Source organism: Pseudophryne corroboree, chromosome 4, assembly GCF_028390025.1.
Source record: "Pseudophryne corroboree isolate aPseCor3 chromosome 4, aPseCor3.hap2, whole genome shotgun sequence".
NCBI classification, from domain to species: domain Eukaryota; kingdom Metazoa; phylum Chordata; class Amphibia; order Anura; family Myobatrachidae; genus Pseudophryne; species Pseudophryne corroboree.
In genome coordinates this window covers 255,663,542-255,686,286 of record NC_086447.1, presented here as the reverse complement: position 1 = coordinate 255,686,286, position 22,745 = coordinate 255,663,542, and the positions used below count along the sequence as shown (strand labels likewise).

The 22,745-nt window shown below is 49.0% G+C and overlaps 1 protein-coding gene across 8 annotated transcripts in view; it reads right to left on the bottom strand.

The window, feature by feature from the left end:
• Nucleotides 1-22,745, bottom strand: part of MED12L (mediator complex subunit 12L) — a 1,138,385-nt gene that overhangs the window by 993,871 nt on the left and 121,769 nt on the right. The window contains exon 1 of one of the 8 annotated variants that reach the window (XM_063916061.1): nucleotides 21,093-21,497. The exons of the other annotated variants lie outside the window; for them this stretch is intronic. Within the exon in view, the coding sequence (XP_063772131.1) occupies nucleotides 21,093-21,227 (135 nt within the window). The 5' untranslated portion in view covers nucleotides 21,228-21,497. Of the gene's footprint in view, nucleotides 1-21,092; nucleotides 21,498-22,745 lie in introns of those variants that run through there. 8 annotated transcript variants of the gene reach the window in all.

Here is a 22,745-nt window from a genome sequence, read left to right as displayed (position 1 = left end):
TTGTAGTAAAAAAGGGTACAAAATAAAAAATGAAAAGCAAGGTAATACTGTCAAGATGTAGGGCAGGGGAGAACAACATATAGCCCTTGGGCTACAACTGGCTTCTCATATCAAGTTCAGTGACCTGAGACAAATAATTCCTAAAAAATTAGCTCTCCCTGTCTGCCAGCACATGACCATCAGCAAGTTCTTTGTCCTATTTATATGGCTGTGCACCATCCTTCTAGGCTAGCCTCAACATAATTATTATCAGCCTCCCCATCTATACGACATATCTTCCTCCAGCTCACCCAAGTCATTTGGATTCCTTAGAAATTCATGGCTATGGTTACTGGAGGACCCCTTAGCTACAAACCACCATCAATTAGGGGGATCTCTGTGCAATATGTGTCCAGCAATTTTATAACAATTTCTGCTACGGCCTACAATGGATTGAGGGATCCATGTGCTATATATAGCTAGCCATTAGAGGGGATCATTATGCAATATACATTCAGGGATTAGATTAATTCTGCAGTGCTATATACAGTACAGCTAGCACTACAAGGGATCTCTGAGCATGCTGAGATGCGAATAGAACTCGGTTGGATCTGTCTTTCTGTGAAATTGGGTGTTTCAGAGTGGCAACAATGTGAGTGCATTACACCTCCCTGACTTGTGGAATGCCATGGGAGTGCTGTGGGCATTTATCAAAAGCTTGCGAGTCGTGTAACATTGTACAAAATAGGACCTAGGATGCTACTGTGAGATACTCCACTTCTTCCTTCATCAGGGCTCATCACAACTTTCTGTCTTCTGCCCATTAGGTTTTTATCTAGACCACCATCATTGGAAAAAATGGAATGATTTTTGTTTTTTTTGCCATTCTCCAATCGTCTGCAATTATTCATGTCAGTAGCGATTGGTTAAAGAGTTTGGGTAATGACATTGCAATTACTTAGTTCTTTTACTTCTGCTGGATGTGTACCATTTGGACCTATTCACTTATCTACTTTTACATAGGGTTTGGGAGACTCTTAGTATATTGTTCTTATATTGAAAGTTCCTTTAAAACAACAGAATATTTGAACAGATTCTGCTATTTAGTAATATAAATGTGCCAAGCCGGCTTTTCCCCAAATATTGGAATAAAATGTGACAGTTTGAGGGGTTTGGTGTGGGTCAGCGGGTTTCCCAAGTCACCTGGAGTAGAAGTACACTCGCTATCAAGAGGAGACAAAAGGCTCGGGTGGAGGCATTGCAGCAGCCAAGAAAGGGGTGAGTGAACAGACATCTTCACTTCTCTCCACCTCCTTTCACCAGAGGGTCACAAAGGGGTGGTACAGAAAATATTGTTCACATAGGAAAAAAAGAATATGCAGACACTTTACCGCCTGGTTTCAGACCTAGTTACACTACCGTGCACGCAAGGCTATTCTGCTGCACAAAGCACAATGTAAGGTTCTGGAGACGCCCACTTACGGCATACCCATCTCCCTGAAATTACTCTTCGAAAGTAGGTAAATATGTTTTCTAGATGTCCATAATATGCTGCTTCAAACTTTTGAAGTGTTTACTGTATGATCTGTAATATTTGAGACATAAAAAATAACAAACTAAAAAGAAAAGTCATTTGACAGAAAGCAGATGTTTTACACAATCTGAACTGGAGAACGTTTTGAAGCCAGAAGTCGAGAACCTCATTGTTGAACAATAAATCTTCACAAGAGTTTGCAGATTTGAACAGATTCCTGGCAGAAAATAATATAAGAACCTTACAGTAGTATGGTGTAAAAAAAATAAGAATTTACTTACCGATAATTCTATTTCTCGTAGTCCGTAGTGGATGCTGGGGACTCTGTAAGGACCATGGGGAATAGCGGCTCCGCAGAAGACTGGGCACAAAAGTAAAGCTTTAGAACTACCTGGTGTGCACTGGCTCCTCCCCTATGACCCTCCTCCAAGCCTCAGTTAGGATACTGTGCCCGGACGAGCGTACACAATAAGGAAGGATTTTGAATCCCGGGTAAGACTCATACCAGCCACACCAATCACACCATATAACTTGTGATCTAAACCCAGTTAACAGCATGATAACAGAGGAGCCTCTAGAAAAGATGGCTCACTACAGCAATAACCCGATTTTTTGGTAACAATAACTATGTACCAGTATTGCAGACAATCCGCACTTGGGATGGGCGCCCAGCATCCACTACGGACTACGAGAAATAGAATTATCGGTAAGTAAATTCTTATTTTCTCTGACGTCCTAGTGGATGCTGGGGACTCCGTAAGGACCATGGGGATTATACCAAAGCTCCCAAACGGGCGGGAGAGTGCGGATGACTCTGCAGCACCAAATGAGAGAACTCCAGGTCCTCCTCGGCCAGGGTATCAAATTTGTAGAATTTTACAAACGTATTTTCTCCTGACCAAGTAGCTGCTCGGCAAAGTTGTAAAGCCGAGACCCCTCGGGCAGCCGCCCAAGATGAGCCCACCTTCCTTGTGGAATGGGCTTTTACAGATTTTGGCTGTGGCAGGCCTGCCACAGAATGTGCTTGCTGAATTGTACTACAAATCCAACGAGCAATAGTCTGCTTAGAAGCAGGAGCACCCGGCTTGTTGGGTGCATACAGAATAAACAACGAGTCAGATTTTCTGACTTCAGCCGTCCTGGAAACCTACATTTCCAGGGACCTGACAACGTCTAGCAACTTGGAGTCCTCCAAGTCCCTAGTAGCCGCAGGCACCACAATAGGTTGATTCAGGTGAAACGCTGAAAACCACCTTAGGGAGAAACTGAGGACAAGTCCTCAATTCCGCCCTGTCCGAATGGAAAATCAGATGCAGGCTTTTACAGGATAAAGCCGCCAATTCTGACACGCACCTGGCCCAGGCCAGGGCCAACAGCATGACCACTTTCCATGTGAGATATTTTAACTCCACATATTTAAGTGGTTCAAACCAATGTGACTTTTGGAACCCAAAAACTACATTTAGATCCCAAGGTGCCACTGGAGGCACAAAAGGAGGCTGTATATACAGTACCCCTTTCACAAACTTCTGAACTTCAGGGACTGAAGCTAGTTCTTTTTGGAAGAAAATTGACAGGGCCGAAATTTGAACCTTAATGGACCCCCATTTCAGGCCCATAGACACTCCTGTTTGCAGGAAATGTAGGAATCGACCTAGTTGAAAATTCCTCCGTCGGGGCCTTACTGGCCTCGCACCACGCAACATATTTTCGCCAAATGCGGTGATAATGTTTTATATCTTTCCTGGCTTTGATCAGGATGGGAATGACTTCATCCGGAATGCCTTTCTCCTTCAGGATCCGGCGTTCAACCGCCATGCCGTCAAACGCAGCCGCGGTAAGTCTTGGAACAGACAGGGTCCTTGCTGGAGCAGGTCCCTTCTTAGAGGTAGAGGCCACGGATCCTCCGTGAGCATCTCTTGAAGTTCCGGTTACCAAGTCCTTCTTGGTCAATCCGGAGCCACGAATATAGTGCTTACTCCTCTCCATCTTATAATTCTCAGTACCTTGGGTATGAGAGGCAGAGGAGGGAACACATACACTGACTGGTACACCCACTGTGTTACCAGGGCGTCTACAGCTATTGCCTGAGGGTCCCTTGACCTGGCGCAATACTTGTCGAATTTTATAAACATGTGGAAGACTTCTGGGTGAAGTCCCCACTCTCCCGGGTGGGGGTCGTGTCTGCTGAGGAAGTCTGCTTCCCAGTTGTCCACTCCCGGAATGAATACTGCTGACAGTGCTATCACATGATTTTCCGCCCAGCGAAGAATCTTAGCAGCTTCTGCCTTGCCCTCCTGCTTCTTGTGTCACCCTGTCTGTTTACGTGGGTGACTGCCGTGATGTTGTCCGAATGGATCAACTCCGGGTGACCTTGAAGCAGAGGTCATGCTGAGCTTAGAGCATTGTAAATGGCCCTTAGCTTCAGGATATTTATGTGAAGTGATGTCTCCAGGCTTGACCATAAGCTCTGGAAATTCCTTCCCTGTGTGACTGCTCCCCAGCCTCGCAGGCTGGCATCCGTGGTCACCAGGACCCAGTCCTGAATGTCGAATCTGCGGCCCTCTAGAAGATGAGCACTCTGCAACCACCACAGGAGAGACACCCTTGTGCTTGGTGACAGGGTTATCCGCTGATGCATCTGAAGATGCGACCCGGACCATTTGTCCAGCAGGTCCCACTGGAAAGTTCTTGCGTGGAATCTGCCAAATGGGATTGCTTCGTAGGAAGCCACCATTTTTCCCAGAACCCTTTCATTGATGTACTGAGACTTGGCTCGGTTATAGGAGGTTCCCGACTAGCTCGGATAACTCCCTGACTTTCTCCTCCGGGAGAAACCCCTTTTTCTGGACTGTGTCCAGGATCATCCCTAGGAACAGAAGACGAGTCGTCGGAATCAGCTGCGATTTTGGAATATTGAGAATCCAATCGTGCTGCCGCAACACTACCTGAGATAGTGCTACACCGACCTCCAACTGTTCCCTGGATCTTACCCTTATCAGGGAATCATCCAAGTAAGGGATAACTAAAATTCCCTTCCTTCGAAAGAGTATCATCATTTCGGCCATTACCTTGGTAAAGACCCGGAGTGCCGTGGACCATCCATACGGCAGCGTCTGAAACTGATAGTGACAGTTCTGTACCACAAACCTGAGGTACCCTTGGTGAGAAGGGTAAATTGGGACATGAAGGTAAGCATCCTTGATGTCCCGAGACATCATGTAGTCCCCTTCTTCCAGGTTCGCAATCACTGCTCTGAGTGACTCAATCTTGAATTTGAACCTCCGTATGTAAGTGTTCAAGATTTTAGATTTAGAATCGGTCTCACCGAGCCGTCCGGCTTCGGTACCACAACAGTGTGGAATAATACCCCGTTCCCTGTTGCAGGAGGGGTACCTTGATTATCACCTGCTGGGAATACAGCTTGTGAATGACTTCCAAAACTGCCTCCCTGTCAGAGGGAGACATCGGTAAAGCCGACTTTAGGAAACGGCGAGGGGGAGACGTCTCGAATTCCAATTTGTACCCCTGAGATATCACCTGAAGGATCCAGGGGTCTAATTGCGAGTGAGCCCACTGCGCGCTGAAATTCATTGAGACGGGCCCCCACCGTGCCTGATTCTGCTTGTAAAGCCCCAGCGTCATACTGAGGGCTTGGCAGAGGCGGGAGAGGGCTTCTGTTCCTGGGAACTGGCTGATTTCTGCAGCCTTTTTCCTCTCCCTCTGTCACGGGGCAGAAATGAGGAACCTTTTGCCCGCTTGCCCACGAAAGGACTGCGCCTGATAATACGGCGTCTTCTTATGTTGAGAGGCGACCTGGGGTACAAACGTGGATTTCCCAGCTGTTGCCGTGGCCACCAGGTCTGAAAGACCGACCCCAAATAACTCCTCCCCTTAATAAGGCAATACTTCCAAATGCCGTTTGGAATCCGCATCACCTGACCACTGTCGTGTCCTTAACCCTCTACTGGCAGAAATGGACAACGCACTTAGACTTGATGCCAGTCGGCAAATATTCCGCTGTGCATCACGCATATATAGAAATGCATCCTTTAAAATGCTCTATAGGCAATAATATACTGTCCCTATCTAGGGTATCAATATTTTCAGTCAGGGAATCCGACCACGCCAACCCAGCACTGCACATCCAGGCTGAGGCGATTGCTGGTCGCAGTATAACACCAGTATGTGTGTAAATACATTTTAGGATACCCTCCTGCTTTGTATCAGCAGGATCCTTAAGGGCGGCCATCTCAGGAGAGGGTAGAGCCCTTGTTCTTACAAGCGTGTGAGCGCTTTATCCACCCTAGGGGGTGTTTCCCAACGCACCCTAACCTCTGGCGGGAAAGGATATAATGCCAATAACATTTTAGAAATTATCAGTTGTTATCGGGGGAAACCCACGCATCATCACACACCTCATTTAATTTCTCAGATTCAGGAAAACTACAGGTAGTTTTTCCTCACCGAACATAATACCCCTTTTTGGTGGTACTCGTATTATCAGAAATGTGTAAAACATTTTTCATTGCCTCAATCATGTAACGTGTGGCCCTACTGGAAGTCACATTTGTCTCTTCACCGTCGACACTGGAGTCAGTATCCGTGTCGGCGTCTATATCTGCCATCTGAGGTAACGGGCGCTTTAGAGCCCCTGACGGCCTATGAGACGTCAGGACAGGCACAAGCTGAGTAGCCGGCTGTCTCATGTCAACCACTGTCTTTTATACAGAGCTGACACTGTCACGTAATTCCTTCCAACAGTTCATCCACTCAGGTGTCGACCCCCTAGGGGGTGACATCCCTATTACAGGCAATCTGCTCCGTCTCCACATCATTTTTCTCCTCATACATGTCGACACAAACGTACCGACACACAGCACACACACAGGGAATGCTCTGATAGAGGACAGAACCCCACTAGCCCTTTGGGGAGACAGAGGGAGAGTTTGCCAGCACACACCAGAGCGCTATATATATAAAGGGATAACCTTATATAAGTGTTTTTCCCCTTATAGCTGCTGTATTTTTAATACTGCGCATAATTAGTGCCCCCCTCTCTTTTTTAACCCTTTCTGTAGTGTAGTGACTGCAGGGGAGAGCCAGGGAGCTTCCCTCCAACGGAGCTGTGAGGGAAAATGGCGCCAGTGTGCTGAGGAGATAGGCTCCGCCCCCTTCTCGGCGGCCTTATCTCCCGTTTTTCTGTGTATTCTGGCAGGGGTTAAATTCATCCATATAGCCCAGGAGCTATATGTAATGCATTTTTTTGCCATCCAAGGTGTTTTTATTGCGTCTCAGGGCGCCCCCCCCCCCCCCCCAGCGCCCTGCACCCTCAGTGACCGGAGTGTGAAGTGTGCTGAGAGCAATGGCGCACAGCTGCAGTGCTGTGCGCTACCTTGTTGAAGACAGGACGTCTTCTGCCGCCGATTTTCCGGACCTCTTCTGGCTCTGTAAGGGGGCCGGCGGCGCGGCTCTGGGACCTATCCATGGCTGGGCCTGTGATCGGTCCCTCCTGAGCTAATGTCCAGTAGCCTAAGAAGCCCAATCCACTCTGCACGCAGGTGAGTTCGCTTCTTCTCCCCTTAGTCCCTCGATGCAGTGAGCCTGTTGCCAGCAGGTCTCACTGAACATAAAAAACCTAAAACTAAACTTTTCACTAAGCAGCTCAGGAGAGCCACCTAGTGTGCACCCTTCTCGTTCGGGCACAAAAATCTAACTGAGGCTTGGAGGAGGGTCATAGGGGGAGGAGCCAGTGCACACCAGGTAGTTCTAAAGCTTTACTTTTGTGCCCAGTCTCCTGCGGAGCCGCTATTCCCCATGGTCCTTACGGAGTCCCCAGCATCCACTAGGATGTCAGAGAAAATAAAATATAATGTTGAAGCTGATGCAAAGTTAAACACAAACCAATTTGCAGAGTGCACTGTGCATGTTGTCACTATGTGCATGTTCCTGAGCCAACAAACACAACTACTGGCAATGAGAGTCATGCGTAAACTTTAATGTACAGTGGTGGTCACTCCGAGTTGATCGCTAGCTGCTTTCGTTCACTCTGCAGCGATGAGGCAAAGAAACGTCACTTCTGCGCATGCGTCGCAATGCGCACGCGCGACGTACTATTGCAAAGAACGATGTAGTTTCACACAAGGTCTAGCGAAGCTTTTCAGTCGCACTGCTGGCCGCAGAGTGATTGACAGGAAGAGGGCGTTTCTGGGTGTCAACTGACCGTTTTCAGGGAGTGTTCGGAAAAACGCAGGCGTGCCAGGAATAACGCAGGCGTGGCTGGGCGAATGCAGGGCGTGTTTGTGATGTCAAAACAGGAACTGAACAGTCTGAAGTGATCGCAAGCTCTGAGTAGGTTTTGAGCTACTCTAAAACTGCACAAAAAAACTTTGCCGCCGCTCTGCGATCCTTTCGTTCGCACTTCTGCTAAGCTAAAACACACTCCCAGTGGGAGGCAGCATAGCGTTTTCACGGCTGCTAAAAACTGCTAGCGAGCGAACAACTCGGAATGACCACCAGTATCTCCAGTTGAGACAGAAGAGGCATAACAGGGCTGTGACCTGGCGTACTCAGATAGGCAATGTATAGTGAGGGGCATGTCTACGAAACTGCGGGCTGTGCAAATAACAATTATGAAAAATTGTGCATGGGTGATAGGTATCCGGCTGCAGGTATGTGTGCTGCTCAGCATACGGAGGAATATACACGTGTCCTCATATACCTTGCCTCAATACTCCATGCGGAGCAAGACACCTGGCGCAAATGAGCCATGCTGAATGCTGTAGCATATTTTTCATGTCTTTTTCACTTACATCTGTGTCTCAGCCGCAACTGGAGTCAAGAAACCCGCTTCTCGAGACTGCCCTGATTAATAGGTGACACTTGTATATCTATATGCGACTGAGTCTGTATCTGTACACAAAGCATAACGGAACATGGAGTGAAAAAAGCAGCGCCCACTGCTTCGTAGCACTTTGTATATTCAGACTCCGTCACACACATATAAAATGAATCACTGCAGCCTGGTGAAGCAGCTTTGTTGCATCGCGTTGTGAGTAGTATGCACATTCAAATGAAAAAGAGGCTCTGCCAAGTTGAGTTGCACAGGAACTGACTCACCAAGAAGGGATGTTTGGCACAACTGCAGCAATAGTGTATGAGGACACATCTGTACCTATTTACTTTCATATATGCACTGCAGGAGCAACTAAAGATGATCTGCATTCAGTTTTGCATCGGTCCCTTTGTGACACCAAAGAGACTGGAACAAATGCAAAATGTCTAATAAGAATGCACACTATACGAGGCTAACATACAGGGGCCAATACATAGCTATATGCAGGTCTTTTTGTGGATGAACCTTTCATCTTTTAGCACTGCACATGCTTTGTAGCCATATGCATACATCTGTGGGCAATAAGGACTTGTATGCAATTCAATCACAGCTCCACTTGTGGCTGAATGCGAGTAACTGGGACAACGGGTGTTTCTGTGTGGAATTGTATGTTTAATGAGGGTGTGTCCACGGAAGAGATACATTCAGGATGCTAGTGGTTGGGATGCCTGCAGTCAAAATCCTGGTTCCGGAATCCCGACACACGGGCAGAACACTGGCACCGGAATCCCAACATCAGTCAAAATGCTGATGCCACAATCCTGACAGCCAGCATCCTAATGGGGTCTGTTAGGGGGATGCAGTCAAGATCCCGGCCGACGGAATACCGACACCTGTATCCGGACCGGCGCAATCCCAACATATTCTCCCTCTGTGGGTGTGCCGAGCGCAGCAACGCACCGTGCCCGCAGCGTGGCGAGCACAGCGAGCCCGCAAGGGGCTGCGTTGCGCTCGCCCCCCCTGTCGGGATTGTGCCGGTCAGGATTCCGGTGTCGGGATTCCCTGTTAGGGTTAGGCCGCGGAGGGGAGGATAAGTTTAGGCACCACTGGGGAGGGTTAGTGTTAGGTTGCGGAGAAGGGAGGGTTAGAAGGGTAAATGGGGAGGGTAAGTATACTTACCAAACCCCTGTTGGGATTCCATCTGGATGCCGCTGTCAGTCTTCTGAACACTGGCATCCCGAACGCTGGTCACTGGTATCGCACCACCACAGAATTGTGGGGGAAACGTATCACACTTTCTAAAATGCTCTGCGCAACTTCTCCACTTGTCAACTCTTTAGAAAGCTTGATAAACCTCCCACTGAGATCCATCTGTCTTCAGACAGATCTCTTTCAACAAGGATAGTGCTTGGTGTAGGTGTGTACTGGTAATGATGAACAGTATGAAATGAGGCATGTGGATAAGGAGTGATATGGTTGCATAGGTGTGTACAAAGGGAAGCGGCAAGGGGTTTGCTAGCGCTCGCCCACCGCTGCCGGCATCCCGGAGGCCGGGATCCCGCTGTTGGCATACTGATGGCCGGGATCCCGACATTCGGTTTCACATAGCGAACCCTGAGGAAATCTGCATAGGAGCCAATATCAGCATTCAAATGCAAACAACGTGGGTTTATTTACAGCCAGCTTGCATTTAACGCTATCCGTCTGCATGTTTCAATCGAATCCGCTTTAGTAAATTCGAACAAGCATCTAAAGCTTAGGCATTACATTAAACGTTATTGTCAGAGTCTTCACATAGTGTCAAAATGTGAGTGGATTGTTTATTCTCAACAAAATTCCATTAGACCAGATAAGGAGAAGTTGGCTACAGATAAAACATAACTTTACATAAAGATATATAGCCAAGTGATGTACGTAGTAACATTTTTGGCAAACAGAAATGTGAGCAATACATGAAAAATCATAGCATCCTCTGTAAACATCCTTCCACTCTAAACATCATTCAACTCAGGAAATACTGTTTAAAATATGTATGTACATAAAATATGCTATGTCCATATAGTTTACAGTATAGAAGGCAAACAAATTGCAATATTACATCACTCTGGGACTATGGTATAATCTTAAAAAAAGTGTTAAGGCTAGCTATACCACTGGTAAACCTGGCAGAACACAAACATTAACTTGTAAATATGAATTTTGTATATGTTTTGGGCATGTTTTCCAATAAGACAAGGAATATGGCACTGTCCAGTTGCCAGCACAAAGAATAAGAGCCAAGAGCTATATTATATGCTGCACACAGATCTTTTATAGTACATTGGATATTGAGTTACATACGTGGGACTGTGTAATACGTTGAATAGAATTCTATGCACAAAGATATAAATATTTTGTTTTTGAATGCCGTATATTTACAACTAATCTCTTAAATGGCTATTGGCAGGTCTGTGTCAGCGAAATACCAGCAGAGCGTGATAAGAACTGTAGAATAGCTTTGTGAGGTCTACACCTTTATCAAGCTGGCTTCCCATAAAGCTTGATATGCTTAGCAGTACTTAGATGTCCTTAGGTTTTCAACTCCAGGTAGTAATGAATGCTAATCAGCCATTGCAAATGTTTGAGGATGGACAGGGCTCTAAGCAAAACCATCAGATGTTAAATAGATAAATACTGACAACTTGTCAGGAACGTGTAAGCAATAAAACTGTGAGTAGACTGAAAATCACAATATACTGTAAAATCTGGGTCTGGGCCGGCAACAGGCTATGTAACTACTCTAAGTACACAGTGCAGGGTCAGGGCTGGTGGTAAACAATATATAGTGCAGAAAAAGGCTAAGGTCAGGGCAGGAGTGAGCAGTGAGATCAGGTATTTAAACCCACAATGTCAAATGAGATGTGGTATATGATCAAGCCCACTAGGGGGGAGAGAGGCATCCTAAGGGAAGAAAAAAACGCTGTAGTGGGCTCCATAACAACTGGCCTAGAGGGCCGAAGGGCAATAACATAAAGCATAAAAGACACTGGTGTGTCTTTCACATAGATTAAGTGTTTCCTCTGGATTGATTTAAGCATTCTTCCTATTATACAGTTTGACCCTTGAACTCTAGCCTCTAACATCAAGTAGGGGTTAGGAGCTCCCTTCCTTGGCACCTGCTCTGCTGTGAAGCACCCTCCTATGAGACACAACAACAAGCGAGTCATGCCATTACGGCATCCAATGTACAGATCTTGGATGGGCAGGGTTTTACCCATTAAAATGATTATGCTTTTCCGGATTCTATAATTATTTCAAACTCTTTCAGGGTGGGATGTATTATGCCATGCATATTGCATGAGATATATCTTGCCACATATTGCATACATAGTCGCGTTATTAGCACCATATGCATGAATAATTGCGAAAAAGATTCAAAGGACAGCTCTTCCGATAAGAACTGTCCTTCGTATTGTAAAGACTTCCGAGCTTATGACTGGGAAGTCCTACTGTGCATGCAAGGTCATGAGGTTCCCGGAGTCCCATTCCTTCTTATGGGAAGGAGGTGCTGGTTGCGAAGAGGGATCCGATTTGATCTCTCTGCCACTGTTCAGCTCCCTCCATAGGATGTTGGGATTTTCGTGCACATGCGTGAAACCAAGTTCTAGCACGTGCACTAACACCACAGAGTCAGACTCGGCAGTGCTCATTTTCACCGCTACAGAAGTAGCAGTGATAGAGATGCACCCGCACAGAAGCAATGTTAAATTGCTGTGGGATTGTAGTGCCCACTGCTGCTACTCGCATTGAGTTGGACACTCAGGGTCAGTCTCATCATTCTATCATTACGCTGGGTATGCAGCTGCGTATGGCTCCACGCTGAAGAGGGTGCCACAGCAGACATGTGATGCCGCCACACTGTCACTTGCCCACCCCAGAAGCTGACTCCTCTGACAGGCAACAGGCCAAGAGTACTGCTACCCACACCGACCGCAACGTGCAAACCAAAAACCAGGTCACTGTCAGGCCAGAAGCTTAGAGCCGCCTTCCTCAGGAAGGCAGTAATTTGGCGCACACCCCCAACATAAATAAATAAATCCTCCTGTACATGTATACACCATCAATACACATACCACTCCAATAAACATATATACATGCCCCTGTACATACCACAATATACTGTGATTATATACACCCCTCCTATACATACAAACGAAGCACCCTCCCTGGGAAACAAATCTTATCCACACTGCTCCAGCACACACACACACAAACACACACAACGGGTTACACTGAACCGCGCCAGCACACATACACACACACACTGGGTTACACTGCAGTGCTCCAGCACACACACAGGGTTACACTGTAATGCTCCAGCACACACACAAGGTTACACTGAACTATTCCAGTACACACACACAATGGGCTACACTGTAATGCTCCAGCACACACACACACACACACACATGCACAAGGCTACACAGCACTGCTCCAACAGACACACACAGGGTTACACTACACTGCACTGCTCCAGCACACACACACACACACACTGGGTTACTATGCAATGCTCCAGTACACACACACACACACTCGCAGGGTTACAATGCACTGCTCCAACACACACACTGGGTTACACTGCACTGCTTCACAACACACACACACACACACACACAATGCCCTGTTCCAGCACACACACACACACAGGGTTACATTACACTCAGTAGCGGATCTTGCCACGGGCAAGCAGGACTTTTGCCCGGGGCGCCACCTTCCGGAGGGCGCAGGCGCCATCCGGAGGGCGCCGCACCATGGCAAGATCCGCCACTGTGCCCCCTGCTGCCGCTGTGTCCCCCGCTGGTCCCCCCGCAGTGAAGGGAACTAGACGCTATCCGTCTAGTTTCCCTTCGTGCAGAGGACCTTTGCTGTGCGGTGCGCGATGTCATCGCGCACCGCACAGCATTGTGGGACTGGCACAGACGCTAGGGGTCATGATTGACCTCTAGTATCTATGCTGTGCTATGGGAGAGACGTCATGACGTCTCTCCCATAGATCCGACGAGAGGAGCGGCAGCGACGGCGGAGGAGGTCTGCAACGGCCGGGACTCGGAAGCAGGGATTGTAAGTATCCTTTTTTTTTTTTTTAAGTGGCGCTACTGGGGACACAAATGGAGCTACCGGGGGCACAAATGGCGCTACTGGGGGCACAAATGGGGGCACAACTCTACAGGGGGCGTAACTGACCACGCCCCTGTATGAAGCCACGCCCCTATTTTCCGCCCGGGGCGCCACAAGGGCTAGAACCGGCCCTGATTACACTGCACTGCTCCAGCACACACACACTGGGTTACTATGCAATGCTCCAGTACACACCCACACTTGCAGGGTTACAATGCACTGCTTCAGCACACACACTGGGTTACAATGCACTGCTTCAGCACACACACTGAGTTACACTGCACTGCTTCAGCGCACACACACACACACACACACACACACACAGTTACACTGCCCTGTTCCAGCACACACACACAAACACACACACGGTTACACTGCACTGCTCCAGTACACACACACATGTACTGTAAGTGTATAGCTGTTCATACCTTTCTGGACATGCAGCGCTGATCTGTTGTGTCAGTCACAGCTCCCCTCCTCTCTACCTGAATTGCTGATGCTGCGTCCGCAGTGGATAGCATGTCTGTGTGCCGGTTTATGTCAGCAGATCTCTGCAGGTCTCTTCAATCCTGCGTCGTCCTGCAATGCATACCCCCACTTACAGCCTCGCGCCGGTGCCATCTCCAATCTGGGTCACATGTCCCCTTAGCCCCCTCCCAGTTGCGTCCCTGTAAAAGCCTCCAAAACTTTTCTTATGGCACAGATTGCTCTCTACTATGTCGTGCTGTCATATATGCCACTTATGTTGGGTTCAGGATGATTTCCCCACTCTTCCATGTATTTCACAGATATTGCACACTGCAGAATTACAGTAAAATGTAACACTGCTTCGATGCCCAAGACCATTTCTGAATGAATTGCGTGGGAATTGGAAATGCGTTTCATGAAAAAATCCCGCAAAGCACATTTTAATGTAACCCCCTGGTCACACACAGTACAGAACTTATAGATAATTGTATTCGACCCTATGTGTGTTTACAAGTACAAATATTGCAAAAACGAGATTTCATAGTCTTTATTTTCTTATACTGGATTTAGTCCTATTTGGCAACAGTAAGCGTGTGCATGGCGAGGCTGCGCCTTGTTATACAGTAAGCGTGTGCATGGCGAGGCTGCGCCTTGTTATACCGTAAGCGTGTGCATGGCGAGGCTGTGTCTTGATATACAGTAAGCGTGTGCATGGCGAGGCTGTGTCTTGTTATACAGTAAGCGTGTGCATGGTGAGGCTGCACCTTGTTATACAGTAAGCGTGTGCATGGCAAGGCTGCGCATTGTTATACAGTAAGTGTGTGCATGGCGAGGGTGTGCCTTGTTATACAGTAAGCGTGTGCATGTCGAGGTTGTGTCTTGTTATACAGTAAGCGTGTGCATGGCGAGGCTGTGTCTTGTTATACAGTAAGCGTGTGCATGGCAAGGCTGTGTCTTGTTATACAGTAAGCGTGTGCATGGCGAGGTTGTGTCTTGTTATACAGTAAGCGTGTGCATGGCGAGGTTGTGTCTTGTTATACAGTAAGCGTGTGCATGGCGAGGCTGCACCTTGTTATACAGTAAACGTGTGCATGGCGAGGCTGTGCCTTGTTATACAGTAAGCGTGTGCATGGCAAGGTTGCGCATTGTTATACAGTAAGCATGTGCATGGCAAGGCTGCGCATTGTTATACAGTAAGCGTGTGCATGGCGAGGTTGTGTCTTGTTATACAGTAAGTGTGTGCATGGCGAGGCTGAGTCTTGTTATACAGTAAGCGTGTGCATGGCGAGGCTGTGTCTTGTTATGCAGTAAGCGTGTGCATGGCGAGGCTGCGCCTTGTTATACAGTAAGCGTGTGCATGGCGAGGCTGCGCCTTGTTATACAGTAAGCGTGTGCATGGCGAGGCTGTGCCTTGTTATACAGTAATCGTGTGCATGGCGAGGTTGTGTCTTGCTATACAGTAAGCGTGTGCATGGCAAGGATGTGCCTTGTTATACAGTAAGCGTGTGCATGGCGAGGCTGTGCCTTGTTATACAGTAAGCGTGTGCATGGCGAGGCTGTGTCTTGTTATACAGTAAGCGTGTGCATGGCGAGGCTGTGTCTTGTTATACAGTAAGTGTGTGCATGGCGAGGCTGTCTTGTTATACAGTAAGCGTGTGCATGGCGAGGCTGTCTTGTTATACAGTAAGCGTGTGCATGGTGAGGCTGGGTCTTGTTATACAGTAAGTGTGTGCATGGCGAGGCTGTCTTGTTATACAGTAAGCGTGTGCATGGCGAGGCTGTCTTGTTATACAGTAAGCGTGTGCATGGTGAGGCTGTCTTGTTATACAGTAAGCGTGTGCATGGTGAGGCTGTGTCTTGTTATACAGTAAGTGTGTGCATGGCGAGGCTGTCTTGTTATACAGTAAGCGTGTGCATGGCGAGGCTGGGGGGACCCCAGTCATTTTTTCCCCTGTATTTTTTCAACCAGGACGGCTCAAAGAGCCCGAGGCTGGTTATGCTTAGGAGGGGGGACCCCACACAATTTTTTTTCCCATTTTTAACCCATTCACACCCTTTCCCACTGATAAGCATGCACGGATCTCACTGATCCGTGCATGCCTATCAGAATATGGATAAAAAAAGCAGGTCTATTTGAAAACTGCTTTTTTTTACGATTTGTAACATTTACCGGCAGTGTTTGGCGATTGCCGGCAGTGATTGTGAATACGAATTCTTAGTAAATTACTGAGTTGTATACGTAAACAGGCGTGTTTGACCGATGGTGTATTCATTCGTATTTGTGATCTTTGCCGTCAAAACAAATACGAATGCCCTCATCACTGCCGAGATTTCTGTTTAGTAAATTCCCGAGATGACACTTTGAAAAAAAAAAAAAAAAAAAAAATTGGTCAAAATCGGGAGCTTAGTAAATATACCCCGTAGTGTTTAATGTCTCTCCCTATCGGAGGAGTTTCCTATAGCGTGCCTCTATTATGTTAAGATCCCAGGAGCTGCTGCTAAATGTAGACAGTCAGTTATAGACCACCTTGGCTACAACCAGGGGCGTCAGAACATTTTCAGGTTTGGGGGGGGGGGGGGGGGGCAAGATATAAATTCAATTTGGCGCCCCTACCTTCCCTGCACACTGGGTGACATGCTAATCATATGTGTGGGTGCTTCATTACTGTATTATTAGGTGAGTGGATGACAGGGGTTCAGCAGGTATATGACAGTTTTGGTGGCAAATTTAAAGCTAACATCCGCTCCGAACGTCAGGCAGAGCGCCACCAGCAACAAGTTCTTGCCCAGGCTATCCGGATGTGCAGCGTCTGCTGGCAGGTCCCTGACCCCCAGCTTCCCCTGGCGTTCCTCCGCAGAAATAGCCTGATCTCAAGCAGTGACACCAGCAGCAGGACCAGGCTTTCACTGAGATGCTCCCCTGCGGGCAAGAAGGACGTGCACTCTGGGCCCCCCATTGCTGCCCTGGGGTCCACCCATCCATACAGCCAGTCCGAGTAGCAGGACCTGCTTCCCTCGGTCAGCAGCACAGCTCCGCTGCCTCCTTCCTGGCGGAAGATCAAATACACGGTCTGTGTGTCTGTCAGTCAGCAGGTGGGGGGAGCAGAGCCGGCCCTAACCAATTTGATGGCTTACGCAACATTTTGGCAGGTGCACCCTAGCATCGCCGCTAGTTCCGCCTCTTACCCTGCACCCATCTCCCTCACCCATAGCAGTCTACACTTTGCTGCCCTGTGCCAGTAAGAGCATTGGTGCTCCCACCCCATATATTTTAAATAGGAATAGCGTGTGCCTTCAATGCGCACCCTGAAAAAGAGGCACGTTCTTGCTGGGAAGGGGCATGGGTACACAATAGTACCCCCAGTTCAAATTATGTCACACAGTAATGCAACATTATTTACATTATATCACATGATAGTGGGGTAATTCAGACCTGATCGTAGCAGCAATTTTGTTAGCAGATAGGCAAAACCATGGCCCTCATTTTGAGTTGGACGCTCGCTAGCAACTTTTTGCTGCCTTGCGTTCAGATAGTCGCCGCCCACAGGGAGTGTATTTTCGCTTTGCAAGTGTGTGAACGCATGTGCTGCCGAGCGGCCCGAAAAAGTTTTGAGCAGTTTCTAAGCAACTCTAGACTTACTCAGCCCATGCAATCATTTCAGCGTGTCTGGTCTGGATTTGACGTCAGACACCCGCCCTGCAAACGCCTGGACACGCCTGCGTTTTTCCTACCACTCCCTGAAAACGGTCAGTTGACACCCACAAACGCCCTCTTCCTGTCAATCACCTTGCGATCGCCCGTGCGAATGGAGTCTTCGTAAAATCCAACGCTGTGCAACGACCCGCTTTGTACCCGTGCGATGCGCCTGCGCATTGCGGCGCATACGCATGCGCAGTTTTGCAGAGTTTTGACCTGATCACAGCACAACAAAAAGTTGGTAGCGACCGATCAACTCGGAATGACCCCCCATGTGCACTGCAGGTGGGGCAGAAATAACATGTGCAGAGAGAGTTAGATTTGGGTGGGTTATTTTGTTTCTGTGCAGGGTAATTACTAAATACCGGCTGCTTTATTTTGACACTGCAATTTATATTTCAGTTTGAATACACCCCACCCAAATCTAACTCTCTGCACATGTTACATCTGCCCCCCTCCCCCCCCCCCCTTAAAGTGCACATGGTTTTGCCCGTCTGCTAACAAAACTGCTGTTACGATCAGTTCTGAATTAGGCCCAGTGTCCTGTATTCAGGTTACATCACATAGTAGTACCCTTTACAATATGCACGTTACTCACAGTAGTGCCTCTTATTCACATTACACCACACAGTAGTGCCCTTTCTGCATGTTACATAACACAGTAGTGCACATTATACACATAATGCCACACATAAGTAATGTCCTTATAGACATATTGCCACACATTAGTAATGCCCTTATACACATATTGCCACACAGTAATGGCCCTTACACATATGCCACACATTGTTAATGGCCTTTTACACAATTTCAATGCTGGTCTCTCATGCACAAGGGATAGCCAACCCCAACAACAGAAAAAATAAATAAAACGGAAAAAAGGAGAGCGCACAAAAAGAATGGATAAAAATATATAAAATTTTGATAATTTAAATTATATTAATTATACATCAGAGCCGATAAAAAAGAAACAAAAAGTAGTAAATAGTAAAAATCAATGGGTGCCACACACGCAGAGGTGCAGGGGTTTCAAAATGCATTAAACATAGGGGGGATTGGGCGCAGGGTGTCACAAACACAGGGGCAGGGGACGCACAGTTCACCACACACAGGGGGGCACAAAATGTTATACACACGGGTAGGGGGGCACAGGGTAACAAACAAAGTCAGCAGGCATAGGGGGCCAGACACTAGGGTGAGGGGGTTAGAGGGTGCCACATACACAAGGTGGAGGGTACAGGGGACCACTAGGGCACAAGGCGTCTCTCTCTCACACACACACACACACACACACACACACACACACAGGGGGCGACACACCAGGGTGAGGGAGGGGGGGGGTAGAGGATGACACACACACACACACACAAGGCAGGGGGTACAGGGGGCCACACACAGGGAGGTGAAGGGCAGGAGGGCACAAGGTGTCACACACACACACACACACACACACACACACACACACACGGGGCGACACACCAGGGTGAGGGGGGTAGAGGATGACACACACACATAAGGCAGGAGGTACAGGGGGCCTCACACACGGGGGTACGGGGCAGGAGGACACAAGGTGTCACACACACACACAGGGGGCCACACTGTAGGGTGAGGGGTGTAGAGGATGACACACACACATACGGCAGGAGGTACAGGGAGCCTCACACAGGGGGTTACGGGGCAGGAGGGCACAAGGTGTCACACACACACGGGGCCACACTCTAGGGTGAAGGGGGTAGAGGATGACACACACACATAAGGCAGGGGGTACAGGGGGCCACACACAGGGGGGTGCAGGGTAGGAGGGCACAAGGTGTCACACACACACGAGGCCACACACCAGGGTGAGGGGGCAGGTAGAGGATGACCCACACACATAAGGCAGGGGGTACAGAGGGCCACACACACGGGGGTGTGGGGCAGGAGGTGCAAGGTGTCACACACACGGGGCCACACACCAGGTTGAGGGAGGACAGAGCGGCACACACACATAAAGCATGGTACAGGGGTCCACACACAGGGGGTGGGAGGACATGGGGTCACAGGGCCCTCTGGTCACTCACCTCAAGCTTGGGGTGTCAGGGAGGGAGGACCGCATACCTAGGCACAGGCCAATGAGGAGGTCAGTGAAGGATCAGTAAGCCAGCTCACAAGCAGCACCATGGCGCCGCGGCTGCTTGGCCGGTATTGTGAGGCTGGAGGTAACTCGAGGAGGGCACTCCAGGAACATGTGCCTGGTAATGAAATGCAGAGGCCGACCTCTGCTTCACCCCCCACGGAGCGCGGAGAGGCGCTGCTGGAGGAGAGAGGGTGCCGGAGCCGCTTGAGAAGTCGGGCTGCTCAGATCTCCGGCGCAGGGGAGGGGGAGATGCAGCGTCGTGTGATCGGGTGCAGGTGGAGCGGCGGCCCCTGAAGGCAGTACGGGGCCATGGCAGCCGCATACCTGCACCGACGAGTCTAGCAGAGGAAGCAGTGTTCCCGTGGGTTAATGTTATGGTCGGGCACGCACTGACTGAGTGCGGCAGCGGTACTTCACCTAGCCGCTCTTCTGCACCAGAATCGGCGCCTCTCTTATGTTTGGGGGGAGCGAGCTACTCCCCCCCCCCATTCCGACGCCCCTGGCTACAACCTGGGACTCCTAACCCACATAACGTGACTGAAGGCCCATGACTGTATATTAAAGGCTTCCTCATCTCTCACCCACAACTGAGCCTCTTTGCTGTGAGCTGCACTGTTATGGGAATAATAAGTTGGGCAGCGGTTACAAGATAGTGAGGAGTGCCATTCACCAGTATTACTTACCTGACCCCCTGATCTGCTGACTGGCACTGGGAAGCTCTATTTCTGCTGCAGACTCCTGAATGCCTGTCACTGGGAACACTGCTTCCTGGATCCGCCCCTTAGCTGCTCTGCCTCCAGCTCATACTTGCCGACTTCTGGGCTGCTCTCTCCGGGAGAGAGCAGACGGTCGGCTCAGCAGGGGGACGGGCAGTGAGGTGACGTGCAGAGGGGGGCGGGCCAGAGGCGGAATGGGGGCGGGTCAGAGGCAGAACGGGGCGGGGCTGCTGGATCGCGTCATGTAAGCCACGCCCCCGCTGTGTAATGCCGCTATTACCGGCATTATACAGCAGGGGGCGTGGCTATGATGATGCGATTCAACAAGAATCGCGTCATCGCCTGCCCATACCGCCCACTTTACTCGCTAAGTGGGCGGCCAGGCAGGGGGTGACCCCTGAAATCGGGAGACTTGCCTGCTCTTCTGGGGGGCCGGGAGGGTCACCCGATTTTCAGGAGCCTCCCGGCCATTCCGGGAGGGGAGGCAATTATGCTCCAGCTGCTCCTACACCGTGAGCTTGCTGCGGCTGGCCACCTCTCCAGCTCCACCCAGGGCAGGGTGTGTGTGCAGGGAGTATTTCTCTCACCTCCATAGTCCTGCACCAATAGCCCTGAGCTCCACCTCTGCTACACCACCGCTGATGCTGGGACACTGCTTCACATGTCACAGTAGCTGGCCAGGACTGCAGGCTGCACACTTCGCCCACTTCCACCGCTGCCATCACCAGATGTCATAGCTTCCTGGCTGCTGTGATCTCCAGTGGGGCGGCCAGTGAGCACCACTTTATAATAGGGACATCACAGCTCCAGCTGTGTTCCCAGCTCCCTCTCTGGCATCACTCCCCCTCCCCCTGTGCCCTGCAACCAGTTTACATCAAGATGTTACAGCTCCACTGCTTGGCACACAGGGGGAGGTGTGAACCCTGGAGGGAGGGATCAGGAGACTGCTGTCAGCTGTGAATGACAGCTCTTATATCTCTCCCTCTCCAAAAGGTCACATGACCCCTCCTGAGGTGATGCCCCACCCACTGGCAATCACCCCACTGGATGATTGACAGCTAGGAGCAGAAGGATTTGCTTGAAATTTTCTGTCAGTCTCTGGCCACCAATGTGTACATTAATAGATTTACACATATAATATATTTCTCTTACGTCCTAGAGGATGCTGGGGTTCCATTTAGTACCATGGGATATAGACGGGTCCTTTGGGAGCCACTGGCACTTTAAGAGTTTAACAGTGTGGGCTGGCTCCTCTCTCTATGCCCCTTCTACCAGACTCAGTTTATAAAATAAGATTTTAAACCTACCGGTAAATCTATTTCTCCTAGTCCGTAGAGGATGCTGGGGACTCCGTAAGGACCATGGGGTATAGACGGGCTCCGCAGGAGATAGGGCACCTAAAAAGAACTTTGACTATGGGTGTGCACAGGCTCCTCCCTCTATGCCCCTCCTCCAGACCTCAGTTAGAGAACTGTGCCCAGAGGAGATGGACAATACAAGGCAGGATTTAGCAATCCAAGGGCAAGATTCATACCAGCCCACACCAATCATACCATGTAACCTGAAACATACATAACCAGTTAACAGTATGAACAAACGACAGTAACGGTCCAAGACCGATGTCAACTATAACATAACCCTTATGTAATCATCAACTATATACAAGTCTTGCAGAGTTTCCGCACTGGGACGGGCGCCCAGCATCCTCTACGGACTAGGAGAAATAGATTTACCGGTAGGTTTAAAAATAAGATTTTACTCACCGGTAAATCTATTTCTCGTAGTCCGTAGTGGATGCTGGGAACTCCGTAAGGACCATGGGGAATAGACGGGCTCCGCAGGAGACTGGGCACTCTATAAGAAAGATTTGGTACTATCTGGTGTGCACTGGCTCCTCCCTCTATGCCCCTCCTCCAGACTTCAGTTAGGATACTGTGCCCGGAAGAGCTGACACAATAAGGAAGGATGTTGAATCCCGGGTAAGACTCATACCAGCCACACCAATCACACCGTATAACTCGTGATACTATACCCAGTTAACAGTATGAAATACAACTGAGCCTCTCAACAGATGGCTCAACAATAACCCTTTAGTTAGTCAATAACTATATACAAGTATTGCAGACAATCCGCACTTGGGATGGGCGCCCAGCATCCACTACGGACTACGAGAAATAGATTTACCGGTGAGTAAAATCTTATTTTCTCTGACGTCCTAGTGGATGCTGGGAACTCCGTAA